Below are 23,163 nucleotides of genomic sequence, written 5' to 3'. Positions count from 1 at the left end.
TACATTTAACACCTTTATGCCAGAATTCTGGTACCGGACCGAATGATGCGACGCTGAAGCACTGATTTTCACAAAAAAAGGAGCTCTGCCTCTGCAGGCCTGCCATCCCCGCGGAGGCCGACGGGACGCGCCCCCATCCCCGGGTCGGGCAGGCGCCGCCGTCGGGCAGTCGTTTCCGCGGTCGGGATCCACATCTCGGGCGGCTGCCGAGGACACGGTAACGCAGAGACACACAACGTCCCGCGTCCGCATTTCACGCGGCACAACAACACTGTAGACGGCACAACCCCGCCGCCTCCTGCGGCCCTCCCAGCCTCGCCTGCCACCGGCCACGCCCTCACTCCAGACCCCCCTCGCCCTCACCCCCCCTCAGGTCCCGCCCCTTCCTCCCGCCCTATCCTCCTTTCCTTTCCTGTAGGCCACGCCCCTTTCTCACACCCTTTTCTCCTTCTCTTCCTCTCTGGCCACGCCCTTCCTTTTCTCCCCGTAGGCTCCGCCTCTTCCTCCAGCACGGCCCTCCCTTTCCTTCCTGTAGGCCACGCCCCATCCTGAGACCCAGTCGTCCCTCTCCTCCGTAGGCCCCGCCTTTTCTTTTAAGCATCGCCCTCCCTTTTATTTTCCCCATTGGCCCTGCTCCTCTCTCGGTCCCCGCCCTTCCTATCCTCCAATAGGCTCCTCCCCTTCCAAGCCCCGCCCTCCTTTCCTTCCTGTTGGCCCCTTCCCTCCCTTGGGTCCCGCCCCTTCCTCCTCGCCGCGAGGGCCCCTGGGAAGCGGCGGGAGCAATATGGCGGATGGCGAAGAGCCGTAAGTACCAGGGTTGGCCGGCCTGCGCGCCGGGCTGGGCTGGCTGTGAGAGCGCGGCGGTGGGCGGTTGCCGCCGCCGCCGGGGTCCCCTCCCCCGCCCCGTCCCCTCGCCCCATCCCTTCGCGGCGCCAGTGTGCGGCGTGATGCTGACCCTTCTTTTATTCTCTCTTTCTTTTAGGGAGAAGAAAAGAAGGAGAGTAGAGGAGCTGCTGGCTGAGAAGTTAGTGCTGCCGGGAGGCCGGGGCCTCTCCGGGGACCCCCGCCTCCCGCCCCGGCGCGGGGACAGCCGCAGCGGCCGGGGGGCCGGGGCGGGCCGGGGTCCTGCCGCCGCGCGGGGGCCGCGGCCTGCGCTGCAGCCCGGGGAGCGCAGGGGGCCCGCGGCCGGCTCCCCGCGCTGCGCGCCGGCCGGGCGGGGCGGGGGCCGCGGGCCGGGTCTCGCCTGCCAGCCCCGCGACCTCCGCGCGCCTGGGAGGGGCCGCGGCCCTGGCTCGGTGGCCATAGTGACAAGCCACCCCACCCTTGCTGCCCCCGCAGCTTGTGCATGGAGTGACAGTTGCAGGTCGGGCGCGCTCTGTGTGCCAGGCCAAGTGCCACGGCCTCTGTGGTCGACCCCTAAGAGCTAGCCAGACCGCCTGTAGATGAGGTCTGTGGCTGTCAAGGGATCTGCTCCAGGGGACAGCGTTAGTTGTGCAGCCGAACCCAGCTCTGCATAAGAACTGAGATGCCTCTCTTATTATTATTATTTAGTTGTTGATAGACCTTTATTAGTGGAGCCCCATATTCAGTATCCTGGAAGTTTCTAGGTGATACTGCCTCTCGAAATCCTCTTCTGTGTGTGTTTAGTGACAACCACCACCTGACAGTGTGATTCTTTTGTTTTTTGAAAATTGGAACCTCTGTTTCTTTCTGAGAAAAATGCCTGAAAGTTCCTCTCGTCAAAAGTGATCTTTAAATCACACCATTCTGACTCAGAAAGGTACATAAGCAATAGTATAGTGGAAACATCACAGTTCTGAAAGTGCCCCCAGGCATCTCATACCTCCTGATCCAATGTTGAAGGCATAGACAGAAAGTTTGCAGTATTCATTTTAAGTGCCAAATGCAGAGAAGTCCATTTCTCATGGAGAGATCAGTATTCTAAGTTTGAGCCTGGGTTACTCTAGGAACCCAGAAATAGGCTGATCTATTTCATCAAATGGATGAAATAAAAATAGAAATAAACATACAGTTCTTAGTTTTAAATGAACCAATATAATAAGCAAGACAAACTGGAAAGCCTAAACATAACCACATTGAACATTTCCTATTCTATCTGAGCAGGTCTGGTGTGGTTACCTTTTCATTCCTTAAAACCATAATAGTTATAGGTATGACTTTTTCATACTGATCTTTGCAGTTGAATTTACTGTGTTCTGTGCAGAATGGCTGTTGATGGTGGGTGTGGGGACACTGGAGACTGGGAAGGTCGCTGGAACCATGTAAAGAAGTTCCTCGAGCGATCTGGACCCTTCACACACCCTGATTTCGAACCAAGCACTGAAGTGAGAAACATTTATTTTTAAATAATTGCTCTAGTAGTTTACATTTTGAAAATAATAAATTGCTTCCTTTTTAATTTGCTCTTATAATACAAATGCTGTTTGGTGAAACATTTATCTTGAAGTATTAAATAGAATATTTAAATGTTTTTATTTGAATGACTAATACATGAGTCACTTTCATATTATGTAAGTTGAAAATTTTCAGTTCATAACTTCATTCAAGTTGTTACACTTTTAATTCTTAAAGCTCAAAGTAATTTCTTAGACACTTTTCCCTTTTGTAGCCTTGTTATGAGAATTAACTTTTGATAGGAATATAGATATGTTTGTTTAAGTTTTGAAATTGGGCTGGAATGAGCATCTTAGCATTGACTGTAATGAATTTCATGTTAAAATGTTTGTGCTGTAATAGAATTTTGAACTGATTATGTCTGACTTGAAGCTAATGTTCAATTAGATACAACTTGCTTTTCATTTTAATATGAAAAAAGGATTCTTTACAATAAATTTTTATGTACTTTTGTGTTTAGAAGAGGTATTATTTTGAAATAGAAATATTGTGCTACTCCTAAAATTTAGTGTGCAGAATTTTGAGTTTGGCCCAGGGTCTCATCTTTGAGTAGTTGAACAGAATCGATAGAGTTACATCTGCTTTCTTTGGATAATACACCATACTTTCTTGTACTTTTAAAGTTGTATTTGTTTTGCTTGATAATTTAAGATTGTCCCTTCTGTTAAAATTATTGTTTCAAATTATTTTTTGCTGATAAGGAATTTTCTGAGTTCCTTCTATTTTTTCTTCTGTCATCTCATGTTTTATTTCTCTTACTATGTTCAAAAGCATCTGTTATTGTTCTTATCTTATTTCTTAAAACTTTAAACACCTTATTTAATGCTCTATCATCGATTTGTAAGATTTTTAAACTGTTCTATTATTTAGGAAATCAATTAAGTAACTGAATTTGATGCTTTCCCTACTCTTTCAAAAGTTAAAGAAAAAATAATTAGGATAGCTTTTCCTGTTAGAAATAGCCTTTTAACATTATACAGTAAAAGTCAATTTAAAACTGTGAAATAATTAGTATTTTAGAATTTCTGAATCTGATTCATAAATTTGAAGTAATTGGTCAAATGAAAACTGCTCTTTATCCTTAATTGTATTTTTCTTGAGTACATCAGAAGCTATCTTGTGGTTTGTTGCTTTATTAATGGTAATCATCAAGATTTTAATATGCCTTTCCATTCTTTACAGTCTCTCCAGTTTTTGTTAGATACATGTAAAGTTCTAATCATTGGAGCTGGTGGCTTAGGATGTGAGCTCCTGAAAAATCTGGTAATATATGTGTGTGTGTTTATATATATATATAAAGTATTATTGTCTTTGGTGATGAGTAAATCTTTTCCTTTTCTGTCATACTGGGAAATTTCTCTATTGTGACTGTTAACTTTTTCTTGAGTCCTTGTTAGATAAGTTTAGTAGGTCATATTCTACACAGTAAATTTGATTTAAGGACATCACTTTGGAACGTTTTGAACTCTATAAAATTCTTGAATTTCTTACACTTATTTTCTTCTCTGCTCTTGACCAAATTTTGGCATATATTCATTTGCAAAGAACCCACTTTATTTTACTGACACTGAAATAAATAAAAAACGAGTAATTGGTATTTTAATGTGAGTTTCAAATAATTTACTGTTTCTTTTACTTTTCCAAATTAACCAGCTAGATGAGTAAACATTGTATCATTTTATAGAGTGAAACACTGAGGTCAGGGAAGTTCCAGATTTTTCTGGATTATAGTGAATGGCCTGGAATCAATTGTTAGACTAGTATCCTTTTTCACTGAAGCAGTAAGCATTATGTGACCTAGTAAAATGGTAATTTTTGATGACCCATGATAAACCCCTAAATTTAGGATGGCTAAACCTGTGTATATTTTATGGAAATTCATAATTTGTTGTATAATTAATTGGTTTCATTAATTTTTTTATAACCACACAAAAAAGGCTTTTTCAGTCTTTTATCAGTTTATTTAACAAAAATAGGTAAGGAGAGAATTGATTTAAAACTGTTACATGGTGGGCTTCTCATTGCTGTGTGGACAGTGGAAATGCTTGAGAAGATAAAGCAGGTCGGAGACAGATGGGGGATCTGAGTAGTTGCCCAAGGCAATTAAAGTTTCAGTATAAAAGCTGGGCACAGTGGTGCCATGCCTGTAATCCCAGCAACTAAGGAGGCTGAGGTAGGAGGTTTGCAAGTTTGAGGCCAGCCTCAGCAACTTAAAGAGGCCGTAAGCAACTTAATTTTGAGAACCTGTCTCAAAATTAGAAATAAAAAAGGCTGGGGATGTGGCTCAGGGATTGAATGCCCCTGGGTTAAATCTCTAGTACCAAAATTTTTTTTCAGTATAAACCCAGCTGTATTAATTGCACTAAGAAACACTAATGTCACTCCTATTGAAGTTGTAGAAACTTAAATGTCCATTGTACATAGTGTTATGCTGGCTTCTCTGGGAATTACAGGTCTCCATGGTCTCTACAACAAATTTACATTTTTACTGGGGAGACAAGTCTCATACGTATGAAATAGCGGTGTGTGTGATATTCTGGGTTAGAGTGCCAAAATGATGGCACCTTGTCAGACTTAGATGCTCCTGCAATGTGAAACCAAAGACTTGTGGAAGGGAAGTGCTCCTGGAGCTTAGACAGTGATTTTGTTAGACAATATGTATGTCCAAGTCTCTGAAAGCTTCACTTCCATTTCGAAGCCCATTGTTTCTTATGTGGTATGTACTAACGTTAAATGTAAAATAATTGAAGATTAGATCTGAGGATTAGTCATCAAACAGCTTCAAGGAGTGGTTGTTATTTGTTACATCATTTACTTCTTACACACAGCAAAAAAACTTAGGACTTCAGTTTTCTCCCTGTTACTTTGCTTTATTTAGCCATGGCACATAAGAGATACATGTTTTTTTGTTGTTCTTGTTTTTGTTTAGTGACTGAACAGCCTACATTTCTTGAGCCTCCTCTGCATGTGTCGAGCATCACTTTAGATGGGAAAGATGTAGCATTGAGCAATACAGACAGGTGTGCATGCTGCTCACATTTTAGCTGAGGGGAAAAGACGAGCAGGATTTATAGGTGGCAACCAACCTGTGAAGAAAAGAAGGAGGCAAGAGAGGAAGGCTGGTGTTGGGACACAGGCTGCAGAGGGGTGTCTTTGAGCCAGGCAAGCAGTGTGCCACGCAGGTGCCTGGGGGACACCCATCTAGGCAGGGAGCAGCAGACTCACAAGCCACAGAGGCCTGAGCTGCTGTCCTCTGGTTCCAGGCTGGTTGAAGCTGGGCCAGTACACACTTTTACCATCACAAGTTTTGTGTGCCTTTAAGATTTCTTTTAGTCATGGAATGCAGTTATGCAGAGTTTGTTACCAAGAATTTTGGGTGTGGGCTGCACTGAAAACAAATCTTAAATTTCCACAATTGTCAGGATACTTCTGCTTAATTGGATTGTTTTTGTTCCCACAGGCTCTGTCTGGTTTTAGGCAGATTCATGTTATAGACATGGACACTATAGATGTTTCCAATCTAAATAGGCAGTTTTTATTTAGGTAAGTTTTACTATCAGAGTTTTTTTCCTTAACCCTGTAAAACATTTGAACTTGAGTACATTGAAGTTTAATAGATTTTTTAAAAACTAATGGAGAATATATGCAAATTTTATTTAGGAAAAAAGAAAACTAGTGCTTAGTTTTACGAAAAATTTTGCAAGATAATTTGGAGCATCTGAGTGAAAATACTTCTGTTAGCAAATATATTCTTTTTTCTTGGTATGTGGACCATTTCTAGTATGACAAATTTTGATTATAGAAACGCTCTAAAAGTCCACTGAAATGATTGATTATTGATAATAGGCCATGCCCTTTAATTTGTGGCTAAAATGGTTGAAGAAATAATGATAGTTGACATTTCTTGAGTGTTTATTAGGTGCTAAGCACTTTCTAAACTCTATATGTGTTACCTTATTTAATTTCAAAGTAGTTCTCAATTCTTGGTTATGTAATTCGGTGAAGATGTCTGTAAGGATGTGTGCAAAAGGCCATTTTTTATAAGACAGTCCTGTGTGGAGCAGTCAGATCCCACTTAGCATGTAAATGAGCCAGCAGTCTTCCCAGAAACCACTATGGGGTTCTTCTGCTTGGTATCTGCTGTGAAAGCCTAGATGCACAATCCCTACTACATACCCAAGGAGCTTCCTGTGTACACAGCAGTTGGATGCAATACTGAAATCAAGTGCTCTGGTTTATAGTCTTATGCAAATTAGGACAAATTGACAACAAAACTCTTAGCAGATTTGAATCTAAAAAGAATATTGTTGTATGGAGGAGAGAAAAATTGACCTGTTAAAGTATTTTTCTTTGAAATTCCAATTTTAAATAAAATATACCCTCTAATAAGCCAATGAGATGTGTTATTTTCATTTGTTTTAAAGTGTTCATGTTAGACATGAAGGAATACAAGAGTGAAAATACAATTGCTTTTTTCCAGGTGTTTAAATCTGGTGGGTCTGATAGGTGTGCATATGTAAAATGTGTTATGAAGGTAGGAATCATGAGGCACTTCCTGAGTACATGAAGGAGTGAGTCATTGTATGAGAAGGATAAGGAGGCATTAGGAAAAGAAATGCCTTGGGTCCTGCTGAAAGAGGGAATGGTGTCCTCTCCTGTTTCGTGGTTATTAGCTAGGGGTGACCTTTGGGGTTTTATGTTGTTGGCTTCTTGAAAATGTTGATCTATTTGCACTTTTTAGGTAATGCCTTTGAGAATTACTCTTTCTTTAAAAACATGAGTAAAGCTGCTTAAGGGACCCAGAATTTACTAGTTAGCACACACTGGAAGAAGGTGATAATAAGTAGAAGGTTCTTGTGTCCCTAGAATGAATCTCTTTATATTTCAGGCAAGGCTTGCATAGTAGGTAAGTAACCTCTTAAGGTTCTGGGTTCAGGCTACGTACCTGGAATGTTTGTTTGGATATTTAAGTTCTTACACTGAAAAATGTCAGAGCAATAACTGTCCAGGAAATAGGGCATTTTTATGCTTTACCTGGAAAAAAAAAAAGCACTGTTCATGTTTTCACTTAAGTACATAATTAGATGTCATAGTAAAGACCATCAGCAGGGATTGAAATTTAGAGTTGAAAGTTATTATTGGTGTAAAAATACTTAGCTAAAAAATTCTAAATATTCTATAAGTAAATTCACTGTGGATTTATATTTATGTTTAAAAGTTAATTATGTGGATCATCTAGATTTATATTATGAATGATCATTTAAATATGATTTTTCCTGTAGGCCTAAAGATGTTGGAAGACCTAAGGCTGAAGTTGCTGCAGAATTTTTAAATGACAGGATTCCTAATTGCAATGTAGTTCCGTATCCTTTTGTCAAAAGCATTGCTTACTTTTTGAGATCAAATTTTATTATAACACATTAAATAAAGAATATAGATAAGGGGGAAAGGTGGCATGATTTTATTACTGAAGTAATAGTAACTTTTTGTTTTATATTCTTTCCATTTTTTCTTTTTTTTTTTTTTTTTAGAGAGAGTGAGAGAGGGGAGAGAGAGAGAGAGAGAATTTTTAATGTTTTATTGTTTAGTTCTCGGCAGACACAACATCTTTGTTGGTATGTGGTGCTGAGGATCGAACCCGGGCCGCACGCATGTCAGGCGAGCGCGCTACCGCTTGAGCCACATCCCCAGCCCCTCCATTTTTTCTTTATAGTTATGTAAATATGTTTTCATCCTGGTTTTTGCTTTTATTTTTTGTATTAGGATTGAACCCAGGGCACTCTACCACTGAGCTCTGTCCCCAGCCCTTCTTGTTTTATTTATTTAATCTATTTAAAAAATTTTATTTTAAATAAGAAAGCATTTCTAATGCTACAGGCATCAAGGTATTTAAAAGGCATCAAAATTTGGTGCATAGCAACTCTGGATCATACTTTTGTTTTATTTTCAGATGGTCTGGGTAAGTGTCCCAGGCTGGCCTAGAGTATGGGTTCCTCCTCCTGCAGCCTCCCTAGCAGCTAGGATGATGGGTGTGGCTGTTACACCCAGCTTTGCCCTGACTTTCCAGTTAAGCTTATGTGGCCTGTGTCATCATCTACTTTCATCTTGAATGATTGTTCTTAGTTTCAGTCTCAGTCACATATGTTTGCTACTAGACTGAGTTCCTAGGCCAGTGGTGTCTTCTAGTAGTTGACAGAGTAGACAGTTGGCATGTTGATAGGTAAATGGAAGTTGTATCATGTTAGAAAAAATTTACTTTTACAAGAATCTATTTTAACAAAGGAGTATTCCTACTGTGGTAGGAATTTAGATCTGGGAAACTTGATATTTTATAGGCAATCAGGAGATTGGATTTAGATGTGAGAAATGCTTCAGAAATCAAAATCAACATAAAAATCAGTTGTTTCCATGCCTTAACAGTGAACATCTGGAAACTGAAATCCAAAGTACAGTGCCATGTGGAACTATCAAAAAGAGTAGGATTTAAGTGGAAATCTAACAAGATAAGTACAAGGCCAGTGTGCTGAAAACCGTAAAGTGCTCATGAAAGAACCAAAGAACAAAGAAAAGGAGAGAGATTCTGTGTTCAAGGATTGAACAATTTGGTAATGTCACTTCTGTGTGACATTACAGTTCCTATCAATATCCCAAGAAAAGTTTTATTGATACAGAATTATTCCAGAATCTGTATGGAAAGGAAAGGAATGGCTAAAACAATTCTAGGGGGAAAAAAGAATAAAGTGGAAGGAGCCGCTGTGCAGTGTCCAGGCTTCTCAGGCACTGTCAGAGGGACAGTGCACAGATTGGTGAACAGAAGGGCAGGGACAGCAGCTGGGCTTTAGAAAGGCACAAAGTCAACTCAGTGGAGGAAGGGCTGTCTGCCGAAGCTGTGTTGGATTAGCTGGACTGCCCCGGCCTGACCCTCACCCCTCCTGTAGAATTGATGGAGTGGGCATGGATGCAAGCATACGGTGTGAAAGGGAGAAGCCTGACGATGGCGGAGTTGACCAGTCTTTAGATCATATCAGCATCATCCACAGAAGAGACAGTTGACAAGCAGGACTTGAATAAAATCAGAAACTTTGGGTCTGTGAAAGACCCTCTCACAGGGAGGGAAGGGCAGACCACCCGACTGGAGGGATGATGAAGCAGCTGCAAGGCAGTCCTGTTTCCAGTACAGTTCCTTCAGTGTCCATGGAAGATCAAGTCCAGGCTGCCAGAGAGACCAATGTCCAGGGATGCTGAAGTCCTGTTATGTAGAATGGCCCAGTATTTATATAGAACTATGAGGTTGAATCATTTCCAGATTACTTACAATACGTAATGCAATTTAAATGCTATGAAAATAGTTCAACTGTTTATGGAATAGTGACAAAGAAAAACAGTCTTATTATAAATTCATATTATTTGAACATAGTAAGGTGTGATTCTTTTTTTTTCCCAATACTATCCCAAATTGTTGAACCATGCCTGTAGAACCCATGGATACAGAGGGCCAACTATATATAAAGAATTCTGAAAACTCAGTAGTAAGCCTAGTACAGCAGTGCACCCCTATAATCCTAGCTGCTCTGGAGGCTGAAGCAGGATATCGTAAGTTCGAGGCCAATCTGAGAAACTTAGGAGACCCTGTCTCAAAAATAAAAAAGGCTGGGGATATAGCTGAGTAATAAAATGCTTGCCTAGTATGTGTAAAACCTTGGTTTAAATCTCCAGTATCACCAAACAAACAGTTAAACAATCCCATTTAAAAGTGAATAAAAGATATAAAGGGATATTTTGTTAAAGAAATGGCAAAAAAACCCTTAAAAAATGTTCAACATCAAGTCAAAACCACAATGAAATACTACTGTGACACATCTATTAGAATAGTTAAAAGAAAATATGGCAACTAATGCTAATGGAATTACAGAAAAACAAGATCACTCACATGTTACTCATGGAAATGTCAAATAGGGTAGCCATCTGGAAAAATAGTTTGGCTGATCCTAAAACTGTAGGCATAAACTAGCAGAGCACCTAATAGTTTCATTTCTGGACAGATCCCAGAGGAAAGAACACATGTTTGCATAAAAGCCAATTTTTGTGACAGTGTTCATGGCTGTTTGTGGTAGGTAGCCCCAAATTGTAAACAACTTCCCGCGATAGGTAAAGTGTCAAACTGTAGTATACCTGTCACGAAATACTACTGACTAGTAAGAGCACCTTGTGAAACGTGTAGATGCTGAGTGAACAGTGTTACCCTTGGAAGGTCAGATTCTGGGGGCTCCCCTTACATACCATCTTGAAATGACAGTGAAGGAGATGGAAAGTGATACCAGGGATTAGGCATGAGGTCAAGGATCAGCTACAAACAGGTATTGAGAGGCCTTTATGGTGGTAGAACAGTTGTGAGATGTACAGTTGTGTCTGAATGTCAGCTGTATTCACATGGTAACAATGTTGTAGTCATGGTTATGACATTGTGATAATGTGAAATGTAACCATGAGACCTTTCTGTACTCTGCTTGCAACTTACTATAAATTCATATTATTTGAACATAAGTTGGAAATACAGCCTCTTTAGGGAAAAAAAAAAAACAAGGATATTTGTATTCTCTCTGGGTCATTATTTAGATCTGAGAAACCTTGTGTATTTTATAGAAATCCAGGATGTGGAGCCACGCTTGGTAACACACCCTTGTCGTCTTAGCTACTCAGGAGGCTGAGGCAGAAGGTTTGGGAGTTTGAGGCAACTGGGAAAGATCCTGTCTCAAAGTAAAATAAGGGCCGGAGTTTGAGCTCAGTGGTGAGCAGGTGCCTAGGCTGTGCAAACCGTCCCCAGCACCACACACAGGCCTGCGTGAGTGATCTCTTGGGGTAGCCCCTGGCTCCCCTACTGCCAGTCTTCCAGGCTTGCTGTGTTTCTTTTGTTGACCTCTTAGCTATGACTCAGGTTCCTACTTGCCTAGTGTTCAAAAGGAATGGAGGTCTGAATGGGTGAGAAAAATCATTTATTTTTCACAACTATTTGTAGGCACAAATTAGAAATCTTGCTTTTTAAATGGAGGCTGTGCTGAAGATGTTGCTTACTGGGAGAGTGTTTGCTAGTGTGTGTGAGGCCCTGGGTTCAATCCCCAGTACCAAAACCAAACACAACCAGCCTACAGCCAGGTAGCCTGCAGACCTCCCAGAGGGCATTGGTTTGGTTGATGAGAGGTGCTCAGGGACGGGGAGACCAGTGGTTAGGGAGGGAGGAAAGACTGCCAGGAAGTAGACTTGTGTGGGTCTTGTCAGGTTTCTTGAATCCCCTGCTTTGAACACTGTTTCTTGTTTAAATATACATTTATCATTTGTTCTGTTGGCATTTTAAGTTCATTTTAGAAATTAAAATTTTGGCCGCTTAAGTTCCTTTACCTGTGTTCAGACACTTCAACAAGATTCAAGATTTCAATGACACTTTCTATCGACGTAAGTTGTTTGCTTGAAACTAAATTTCCTCGGTTCTTAGCTTTTTAGTTGCTGGCTTTTCCACAATTGCTGGCTGCTGGAAGGCTCTCTCAGCTGGTTTTTCTCAGCATTGGCTTTTCAGTCAGGTTCTCGATCAACCAACTGAAAAGAGTGCCACGATTTTAGGTCGTAGTTGATCGACTTGCTACTGTATTGTTCCGTGCTGACTGAAATAAGGATTACTCAAGGGTCAGAAGCTTTGAGAGAGAGAGAGTGTGATAAAATGCACTTTATCGTTGGTTTCTAAGAAAGCAAATCATTTTGTAAAACTGCCTTATTTAAATTAATAAATATATATTTTTAGAGCAGTTTTAGGTTCTCAGCACAGTAGAATGGGAATCCCAGTTTCCCATCCCTTCTCCCTGCAACAGCCTTCTCTGCTGTTAGCATTCCACACCCGAGTGGTGCATTTGCCAGCGTAGGGGACTGCCTTGGAATGTCACGTGGAACTGAGTCTTTAAGAATTAAACCTGGTTTGTCTCTCTTAGAATTTCATATTATCGTGTGTGGACTGGACTCCATCATAGCCAGAAGATGGATTAATGGAATGCTGGTAAAGACTTTAGTGTTACAGTTCTCTGAAGGCTTTGCCCCTGTTTTTGACATACCAAGGACCAGAATTGCATATCCTGTTTTTGGATTAAGTGAATGTACTTCTCTGTTACTTCCCAGTCAGTGGTTGAGGGGAGAACACAGACTGTGAACACTATCACCCTGGAGTGTAGATGTTAGCAGTGTGACCCTCCCAGAGTTACTTGGAAGTGTGCTGCTGGTTTTCAGTTTTTAATCCCTTCTCCCTTTCAACATTCAAAACGCTTCCCTAGATCTCTCTCCTAAACTATGAAGATGGTGTGCTGGATCCAAGCTCCATTGTCCCTCTGATTGATGGGGGAACAGAAGGTTTTAAAGGCAATGCCCGGGTGATCCTGCCTGGGATGACTGCGTGCATCGAGTGCACGCTGGAGCTCTATCCACCACAGGTAACTAGAAGGACCTGCGCGTCTCTCATAGCATCTTACGCTAAAGTGGGATTGAATTCTTACATCTAGTCAGGACTTAGGATTTCTAATTAGGGGTGAACATTTTTAATTGTGCTAAGAACTGGGGTGTCGAGCAGTGCTAGAGCATCTATTTAGCATGCATGAGGCTTGGCTTCAATCCCCAGCACAAAATAAGTAAATTAGTTTTGAAAAATATGATTATTTTAAGAATAAAACTTGAGGTTCTTGTCTATTTAAGGAAAGTTATAGACCGAATATCATAGTTCTGAACCGTTTTGTTTTTATACTTCATTTGTACTAGTTGTTTATTTGGGAGGTAGGGATCGAGGAGAATTACAGAGTGTGCTGAGATAAAGCTGTGATTTATTTGGTTTTCAGTTACACAGTATTCCTCCTTTATCCATGTTTTTGATTTCCCTGGTTTTAGTTACCTATGTTCTCAAAACATTAAATGGAAAATTCTGGAAATAGACAGTTTGTAAGTTTTAAATTGTGTGCTCAGTATGTGATGAAATCTCATGCCATGCCATTCTGGTCTGCCTGCCCAGCTTGTGACTCGCTCCTTTGTGCAGAGTCCATGCCATGTGTGCTCGATTATCACAGGCAGTGTCCTATGTCACTGGTGGTCTTAAAAATGGTTCCAGAGCACAGGAGCAGTTTGTACATGCCAAAGAGAAACAGCAGGTGCTTCCCTTCAGTGAAAAGTGAAGGTCCTTGACTTAATAAAGGGGGAAAAAAAGATGGCTGGTGCAGTCACACATGCCTGTCATCCCAGTGGCCCCAGAGGTGGAGGCAGGAGGATCACAAGTTCAAAGCCAGCCTCCACAGCGTAGAGAGGCCCTAAGCAACTTGGTGAGACCCTGTCTCAAAAAATAAAAAGGGGTGGGGATGTGGCTCAGTGGTTAAGGGCCCCTGGGTTTAGTCCCTAGTCCAAAACATCCACAGCATCTTCAAAAACAGCCACAACAAAGGAACAGTGTGCTGCAGAAGCCAAATACAGTGATGCCTGTAGGACAGTAATGTTGGAGAGGCCACGCTCACATGACGTTTATTGTATTGGGTCTTATTCTTTCATTTTTATCATTATTATTCCTGTATTTAATTTATAAGTTAAACTCTTTCTTACGCTAAAGTATGTATGTGTAGGGAAAAACAGCATGTATAGGGTTGGGTATAGATCTGCAGCTTCAGGCTTTTATGGAGGGCCTTGGAATGTATCCCCCCCAGATGAAAGGGAACAGCTGTCCTTATTTTAGGGAAATAAAAATACCAGCAATAGAATGATGTTTCCAAATGGGGCTCTTTAGTCTACCTGCCCACTTTAAAGGACAGTTAAAATTTTGGAATTTATATTTCATATGACTTAAAAGTTGGTTTCTCTGAATTTTTTTTTCTTTCATACCTTCGTATTTAAATATCAGGTAAACATAAGTGATTCATATTTGAGAACCTAATTCAGCACTTCTCTTGGTCTAACAGAGCTTAAATTTACATACCATAAAAGAATAGGGTAACCCATCTTTATAGGAAGATGAACCTAAAGTAACTGAGCTACTCCGTTAGTTTTAGAAATATTAATGGCATACAGTGTTTTCCTTATATAAATGGAGTTCTGAGGTGAATGTTACAAACTAAATCATAACTAGAAGTTGCTTTTTACAATAATTCATCACTTAAAATTCACTAAAAAAGACAAACTGTGGTTTTAGGTTAATTTTCCCATGTGCACCATTGCATCTATGCCCAGGCTACCAGAGCATTGTATTGAGTATGTAAGGATGTTGCAGTGGCCTAAAGAGCAACCTTTTGGAGGTAATTAACCTAATTTAATAATCCAGAATTATATAAAATATGTATTTTCTACATTATTCATTTGGATAATTTCATCAAAAAATAAATTGCTTATGATGACATATTTCTGTTTTCCTTTCTTTCTCCCTTTTTTTTTTTTAACAGAAGGGGTTCTATTAGATGGAGACGATCCTGAACATATTCAATGGATTTTCCAAAAATCTCTAGAGAGAGCATCACAATATAATATTAGAGGTGTTACATATAGGCTCACCCAAGGTAAGTTAGTGAATTGTCAAGAAATTATGATCTTTGGGTGATCCCTATTTTTAAGGGCTAGGAATGCTTGGGGAAATTATCAGTAAGTAATTTTAGACAGTACCATCCATTTGAGATTCAGTAAAGGCACATGGAAATGACAGTTTCCAGGTTCCCCCAGAGTAGAGAGAACCAGGTCCAGCAGAATTCACACTATGTATTACTAGGGGGTTAGTGAAATGATAGGATTGTGCTTATTTAGGCCCTGAGTCATCCACTTTCTCTCTCAATGAAGACATCCATGGCTCCCTGTGGACATGTCTTTCACATTTGGATAATGCTGTTGCACGATTATTTTGTGTAGTCTCTATGTCGAAGATAAGAAATCTCTACTTTTAGTCTGGGTTTCATCTCAGTCTAGTGCTCCTCTGCCTATGCTTTGCAGGTACTGAGGACCCAGGTCTGTCACTCTGTAGACCTCTCTCATGCTGTGTGGCCTCGAGTCCTCATTGCCTGCTTCTGCTGGGGCTACATTCCAGTTGTCTGTGCTGTCCTGACTGCCTGGCCAGAGCAGCATTCTGGGATCCGGCTTATTGTGAACCAGACTTGGGACAGATGGTGCACTTTTAAAGATGAGAGTGGAGTTTTTGTTTTTCTGCCATTTGTTCTCTTGTCTCTTGTCTACTGTTTATTCTGACTATGCAGTTGCGAAGCCACGTCTCCCTATTACAGACTTGGCAATTTGGGGTGTTGTTTTATTCTATCCAAGTATAGGTTCTTAGACATTTATTCTTAAAATTCAACTTCCTATTTTCTCTCTATATATATTCTACCAACTTCCATTGATCTTCTGTTTTGAAAAACTTACTATTTATTTCTTCTCCAAACATCTGATTGAATTTTAGCCCAACATGGTGGTGCATGCCTGTAATCCTAGCTACCCAGGAGGCTGAGGCAGGAGGGTCAAAAATTCCAGACTAGCCTGGGCAACTGGGCAAGAAAATAAAAAGGGCTAGGGATATAGCTCAGTGGTAGAGCACTTGCCTAGCATGTTCAAGACCCTGGGATCAGTTCCCAGCCAACAAAAAGGAGGAGGAAGAAAAAAAAACAAGACTTAGTTGCCTGATAGCAGACATGTGATTCAGACCCTTTCACATCTAGATCATTGAGTATTTCACATTTCTTTTTATTGCTGAAGGACCGTTTTGCTCTCTGTAAGCCTGGACACAATGTCTTCCCTGTGTCCCTGAGTTGCCCAGCTGGTCACAGTGGCTAGATGGGACTGGTCCTATAAGACTTGCCTCTGAAGAGTCAGCTCGGTCGCTGTCAGCAGGGCTCCTGGCCTACCTACTACAGGCCATCCATCCTTCCTAGAATTTTGCCCCACAGTCTCAGAGGTTCACCAGGAAGAAGTTTTTTTTTTTTTGCAAATTGCCTGTTTTCCTTCTTGATTATTTCCTTATATTCGCTGGTGTGCTAGTGACGTTACTTGAAACATCCATTCATACCCTGTCCTCCTTACCCCACTCCCTTCCCTGTGCTGACCAGCTTGGTGTTCCCTGAACACATCAGGCTCCTTCACCCCTTGGTGGTTTAATACCCCCTGATGCCTGTGCCTGGGATAGTCTTTTCCTTGATCCCTCAAGACTTCCTCCTCCCCTCAGGTATCCATCAACCAGGTTCTTTCATCATTCGGCCTCCGCTGATGTCTAAACTGTGCCTACTTTACCTGTTTTTCCTTGCATGACACTACTTACTGACAGCCTCATTTTTTAATGCAAAGAGTATTTCACACTTACGCTGTTATGCATCCGAATCTGGGACTGTGGCCATTGCTGTTTAGAGAAATCACTGCATGACTGACTGGGTCCTTGCCATGGTTCCATCACCTCTCCAAGGAGGCCTTAGAGCCATTTCATGGGGACTACCCCCCACCACTGTTGTCCTAACACACACTGTTTCATTTAATTGACTGCTATGTCCCGCCTGAAAGGTCTTTCAGAAACTTTCTTCACTGCCACTGTGAACATTACCTGGAACAGTGTCTGGCATATGGGATGCACTTGGCAGTCCTTAGAATTATTAACAAATAAGTGTGCTTTGTCTTAGAGAACGATAAATGCATTTCAGGATGTTATTTCCTTCGTCCATACTTTTTTTTTTTTTTTGGCAACAGGGATTGAACCCAGGGGCACTTTACCACCATGGAGCCACATCCCCAGCCCTGTTAATATTTAATTTTGAGGGCTGGGGATGTGGCTCAAGCGGTAGCGCGCTCGCCTGGCATGTGTGCGGCCCGGGTTCGATCCTCAGCACCACATACCAACAAAGATGTTGTGTCCGCCGAGAACTAAAAAATAAATATTAAAAAAAATTCTCTCTCTCTCTCTCCTCTCTCCCACTCTGTCTTTAAAAAAAAAAAAATTAAAAAAAAATATTTAATTTTGAGACAGAGTCTCCTAAGTTGCTCAGGGTCTCGCTAAATTCCTGAGGCTGGCTCTCCCCTTCATCCTCCCACACCTTTCACCAGAACATGGTGTACACTTTGCAGCTTGAGGACTGGAGAGTCGATAGGGAAGAGAGAAACCAGAGGACATGGAGGAGCACTTCTGTACACCAGAAAAATCTCTTTGTTCCTGTAGATTAAGATCCTGAGCACATTATAAGATGATAGGAGAGCAAAACATTGTTTCATGATTAACCTTTACTCCCTGGCTTTAAAGCCCAAAAATGGCATTAATAATCATTTTAAACTATTATTTTAAGACAAATGACTATATTTTAATTGATACATTTTTTCAGGGGTGGTAAAACGCATCATTCCTGCTGTTGCTTCCACAAACGCAGTCATTGCAGGTAAGGAGGAAAGGCTACCTTTTAGTTGTTTCTTTCCTTTGGTTTTTGAATCAGTGTTTAAATTGATGTTTCTGCAGCTACTAGTGTTCCAGGAATTCAGTATCTTGGGTGAATTGTGTAATTAAGTTATCCAAAGAAGAACAAGCTGTTGGACCCTGTGTAATTTTTGTCCATGCTATGTCTTAATGTGCTTTTCAGTGGAGGGACATTTTAATACCATATCTTTTTAATCAGTATAACAGGCTGCTCATTAATCTGATAAAGAAGAAGAAAAATAAGTATGTTACTCTGTTGCTTAGATCTCACAAAGCAAATGAAAATTTGTAGCTTTTTCAGTTTTTAAAAGAGCATATTTTAAAAAAACCAATAGCCACTGTAAATGTATTCTGATTTATAACCAACCTTTTAAGTGTCTAATTTTCAAATGAGTTAAGCATCTTTATTTTCTCCCCTTTCAGCTGTGTGTGCCACTGAAGTTTTTAAAATAGCTACAAGGTAATGGTTTTATCTTTTATATATATATATAAATCTATGTTTTAACATGGTTTGATTGTATAAAGATGAACCTCTTTTCATTACAGTGCATACATTCCCCTTAATAATTACTTGGTATTCAATGACGTAGACGGGCTGTACACTTACACATTTGAAGCAGAGAGAAAGGTTGGTACTGTTCAACTAATGGGAAGGTTTTTGATCATGCATGCTTTGATTTTTACATATTAATTTTTGATCAGCAATTTGAACAGAATGGCCCAAATCATGAGTATTTTACTTGCCAACTACCAGAGCTCTACTTACACATCTTTTGATGGGTAGCCTCAAATAAATACTCTACAGCAAAATAATTTAGAAGAAATAGTCTATTATGAGAAACGGCCTTTAAAGCATTAAAAAGTTTTCGTAGGAAATATGCCTGATCATAAATAGCTTGATTTCCATTGAGACTAGTATTGGTTCATGTACCACTGAAATTTGTTGTTTTCTCTGTACATAGGAAAACTGCCCAGCTTGTAGCCAGCTTCCTCAGAACATTCAGTTTTCTCCATCAGCAAAACTGCAGGAGGTTTTGGATTATCTAACCAATAGTGCTTCTCTGTAAGTGTTCTGTGCTTTGGTTATATTGTAAAAATCCTTTATTTTGTATTTTAAAACTTTGAAAACAAGAGTTGTTTTTTAAGCAAATGATGCTATATTTTTCTCATGATCATATTTAGGCAAATGAAATCTCCAGCTATTACAGCCACATTAGAGGGGAACAACAGAACACTTTACTTACAGGTGATCGGTGCTCATTTTAAATTTTTTTTCAGAAAATTTTAGCAACAGTTTAATTTCACTTTAATGTGATTTACAGTAACATAAGTTTTGTTTTCTAGTCAGTAACCTCTATTGAAGAACGAACAAGGCCAAATCTTTCCAAGACGTTGAAAGGTATTTTAAACATATATTAATAGTTTTATTTTGGTAAAAATAGTAAATGTTTATTCTAGATTTGCACTTAATGCTTATATACATGATCAGATCATAATTACTTATATCTTTGGAAAAAGAATTAATTGCTCTTTTAATAGGATTAATAAACTCCAAAAAAAAATTATTATCTTTCTTAAAGAGAACTTAATTTCTGTGTTTATCTGTACCATAAAACTATATTTGTGTTTATTATAACTATATTATAACAATATTATAACTATATTGTTATCTTTATCTCTCTCTCGTTTTTTTTTTTTTTAATTGGGGACTAATTATGCTTCTTTTATTTTAAGAATTAGGACTTGTTGATGGACAAGAACTGGCAGTTGCTGATGTCACCACACCACAGACTGTACTATTCAAACTTCATTTTACTTCTTAAGGAGAATAAATCTGCACATAATAGAACACTTAGGGAAATAAGATACTTCATGGATGCTAAGAAATATAATTGATGTCATTTTTAGCATTAGTATTGCTGGAATTTGATTTTTTTTTTTTTTAATGTAATGAACTACTCTTTTTTAACTTGGTAACTTACCTTGAAGACAGAGTTTTGGGGTTGGTGCTTATAGGCATCTTCCTTGTATGGGTGATGATGCCTGGAGGGAGAGGGTACCTGGACTAAGCGCGTTGCTTCTCTTGAAGGAGGAGGCAGGCGCCCTCCTGTGAGCGAGCATTGTTATTCTGCTTGAAGAACACACTCCTCGGCCTTCACTTGAGCACCACGTACACAGAGGACAACCTTCAAGGAAATAAGGAATTCAATTTTTAACATTACAGCTTGACATGTAGCGTATCCTGAACATAGACCTGTTTCTTGATTTAATGCTCATTTCACTGTGGCTGTCCAAATGAATGTTAATTATTGCATTTTATCTTGTCTATAATAATTTGTAAACAGTGTTATAACTGAATACCTGTGCATGAAAATAGGAACTATTTTCATGTATTTATTTGTAGTGCCATAGAGGCCAATATGCACAGATTTAAGCCAGGACATGGCTGTTTAAAAAATTTACTGTTTAAACAGTTATCGCTGATGCTTTTGCACTATTTATTAATAAAATCATACATTGTCTTCCTTTTTCACTGAAATTTTAAAAAGTAGATTAAGTTGAACAGTAATTCCAAAGTAATGTAGGAATAATTTTTAAATGTTTAAAAGAATTACTATCACCAGATTTTTATTGCACCTGAATTAATACTTTTGCTACAGTGATTTCCACAGTAAAGATCTACTGTTTTAATTTGACTTGCCTCTAACATAATAATGTAATGAAATTGAATAACTATATTTTTGTTTCTTCAAAGATACTAAAACCAAAATTAAGCACATGTACTAAAAACCTGGGTTGCAGTATTTTAATGTGGGAACATGTAGTCCTTGCTGTTGACTTGGATGAGTTTTTTTGTTTTGTTTTTTGGTTAGATGGCAGTTTCTGCTCAAAAGCTTTGTAGTTAAGTGTCAGTGGTTTTCATTTATTCTTCCCAGCTCCATATTGACAAATTGTTTGATTATCAATCCAAAGGGGGTAAATTTACATTCTATACCTAAAAAGTCACAGAGCCAGCCTGACTTTTTGTTAGTTTATTTGGGATACCAGGGATGGAACCCAGGGCCTTGTGGACTACTAAGCTAGAACTTAGCCATGTCCCCAGCATAGCCTCAATTTCTGAAGGTGAAGAAACAACATTTAGCATCTCCTTTGTTCAGGTGCTGTACTTCTCAAAAGTAGCCTTCTGAAAAGGTAATACTGTCTCCATCTCACTGCTGAAGAAATAGTTTAAGGAGGTTTGGGTCTTCTATACAAAGCTGATCTGCAGATTTTCTGTTGATTTATCCTGTAGCATACACAGGTATAAATCTTGTTCCAACAGTGCTGTAGCTGGGTCAGGAGCCACCGGTAAGGAGAGTGTCACCTAATGCTAAGTACCAGCTCAAGGTGAAAGCACAGGGCATGGAAAAATCTCAGGCTGCCATAGGATGATCGAAGAAGCCAGAGTTGAAGGCAAAAGGGCCCTAGTGGCCCCTGCCTCCATGCTGATTTTCTGCCCATCCCTTTGGGTTTGGGGCCAGCACATCCTGCAGGTGTCTGCATATGGTGAAAGCTGCCCATTTGTTTTTTCTTTATCTCTTCCTGGACCCTCTATACACCTGTACAGTTTCTCATCTGCTGCTCCAATGCCTTTACACTGGTCCTACTGAGAGTTACTGGGAATATCAGTGTGGCCCATCCATTTTCCTTCTGCAACAGGGCACATAACCCTTCAGGGGTGCTTTATGGCTTGACCTCACCTGCGGTTTGCCCTCATCACCCACATTCCCTGCTTTTCTGGCTCACCCTGATCTTCTGGTTGTCCCTTATCACGTGGCTTCTGTCAGCCTACATACAGCTTTCCCTGCTGTGCTGGCTTCCCCTCCACATCCAGCTTTTCTTCCTTGCCTGACTTCCCTTCATCTCAGGCCCTGCTTTGGTCTTGTGGCTTTTCTTCATTTTGTAGTTGTCCTTTCCTTTCACCGGAGTCTTCCATGTGAGAGTTCCCTCCGTTTCCTGTTCTACACGGGTTCTGGGCAGGTTGCTCCCTTTCCAGGTCTCAGAGATCTGGGAGGACCTAGGGCAAGTGCAAGATGCTTTTGAGTGCCACCATGGAACCCTAGATTTTTGTATGAAGTCTGTCTTTTAAGTGTTGGTGGATTTTGTCTTTAACATAAGTGAGGCCAAACAAAGCAGCTGCTGACTGGAGTAGGAACTAGGCTATCAACTTAAGATTTCTTCCCAAGGCCAATCTTTGAAGATAGTGCTTACAAGAAAGTTATATGTACATACAGCACAACTGAGACTAAACTTTTAGCCTTTCATCCTTAACAAGTTCTTAATATGCTTATAATACAAATGTATTATTAACTTTCAAAATATATTCATATATTACATAGTAACTTTCATTTTTTATTATGAACTTACACAATGAGAAAATCCTAGTAAAAATAGGATAGGCTCAAAATACAGTAAACAGTGAGATGCAGGTAAGAGAAGAAACATCTAAAGCCACTAACACCAGCTAGTTAAGAGTAGAAAGATGGATATACCTGCACGTTTTATCACTAGGAAATGCTAATAAAAGATATACTAGGAAAGATATATTAGAAAAATGCTAATAAAAGAACACTATACAGCAATGTCAATATCTTTATGAAACGGAAATCAAGGTGAACAGGGGCAAGGCTGGTTTCTAACGTTCCATCCAGGAACACCCTTAGGTTTGTTTGTAATTCTTGTCTATTTCTGTTTTTCTATTCTTTTTTTGATGTTGATGAACCTTTATTTTATTCACTTATAGGCGGTGCTGAGAACCTAGTGCCTCTTGCATGCTGGGCAAGTGCGCTACCCTGAGCCCAGCCCTCCTATTCCATCCACCTCATTGCCCAAATGCCTTTGCACTCTGTATGTCGTCTTTAAATTACTGCAGAGAGTGAATCCGTCTTTGTTGTCTACTTTTCCCTCCTGTCCCTCCTTCTGGCTTTTCTCAGACTGGTCTTCTTTGAGGTTTGGTTCACTCTTATTTTCTGGTTTGCCTTTTTTTTTGGTAGTTTTCATCTTGTGCCTCTTTTCCTTCCTTCCTGCGGATTCTCTGGATGCAACTGCCGGTACCGAGAGGGTCATTCTATTTTTCTGGATTTGGGCGGTCTCCGCAGTGGTCCCGCAGTGCCGAGCGCTGTCCCCGACGGGAATGCGGGCCGGACGCGCAGTTCCACGCAGGCGGCCACCTCGCTAAGGCCCCGTGCGTGCGACGGGCGACAGTCTCGGCTCTCCCCAGGTGCCTCCGTCCTTTTGGGGTGGTCCGAGCTTCAACCCCGTCCCGCCCTCCTGCACTT

At 40.4% G+C, this 23,163-nt stretch overlaps 1 protein-coding gene across 3 annotated transcripts; it reads left to right on the top strand.

Moving 5' to 3' along the window:
* The first annotated feature begins 661 nt into the window (after positions 1-661).
* Positions 662-20,367, top strand: Uba3 (ubiquitin like modifier activating enzyme 3). 3 transcript variants are annotated; one of them, XM_078033620.1, is made up of 18 exons: positions 662-804; positions 983-1,024; positions 2,225-2,345; positions 3,598-3,678; positions 5,876-5,958; positions 7,698-7,778; positions 11,822-11,865; positions 12,393-12,457; positions 12,729-12,884; positions 14,615-14,717; positions 14,862-14,975; positions 17,757-17,810; positions 18,269-18,305; positions 18,392-18,473; positions 18,808-18,908; positions 19,028-19,091; positions 19,190-19,244; positions 19,580-20,367. In XM_078033620.1, exons 1-18 carry the CDS (start codon positions 785-787, stop codon positions 19,666-19,668), a joined length of 1,392 nt encoding a protein of 463 aa, XP_077889746.1. In that variant the 5' UTR covers positions 662-784; the 3' UTR covers positions 19,669-20,367. The 3 variants fall into 3 exon arrangements, with proteins under 3 accessions (XP_077889746.1, XP_077889747.1, XP_021587735.1); XM_078033621.1 differs by lacking the exon at positions 983-1,024 and having other exon boundaries at positions 663-804; XM_021732060.3 differs by lacking the exons at positions 662-804; positions 983-1,024 and adding an exon at positions 1,279-1,780.
* Positions 20,368-23,163: the final 2,796 nt, after the last annotated feature.

Source organism: Ictidomys tridecemlineatus, chromosome 16 (genome assembly GCF_052094955.1).
Source record: "Ictidomys tridecemlineatus isolate mIctTri1 chromosome 16, mIctTri1.hap1, whole genome shotgun sequence".
In the NCBI taxonomy this organism is placed as follows: Eukaryota; Metazoa; Chordata; class Mammalia; order Rodentia; family Sciuridae; genus Ictidomys; species Ictidomys tridecemlineatus.
Note: the sequence above shows the minus strand (reverse complement) of the source record. Positions and strands in the feature narration are given on the sequence as shown.

Excerpts from the sequence above, each read along its gene's own strand:
- Uba3 (XM_078033620.1), top strand. The coding sequence starts at position 785 with ATGGCGGATGGCGAAGAGCC. Across the intron at positions 1,025-2,224 it reads GAGGAGCTGCTGGCTGAGAA|AATGGCTGTTGATGGTGGGT; the intron begins GTTAGTGCTGCC and ends TGTTCTGTGCAG. Across the intron at positions 2,346-3,597 it reads ATTTCGAACCAAGCACTGAA|TCTCTCCAGTTTTTGTTAGA; the intron begins GTGAGAAACATT and ends CATTCTTTACAG.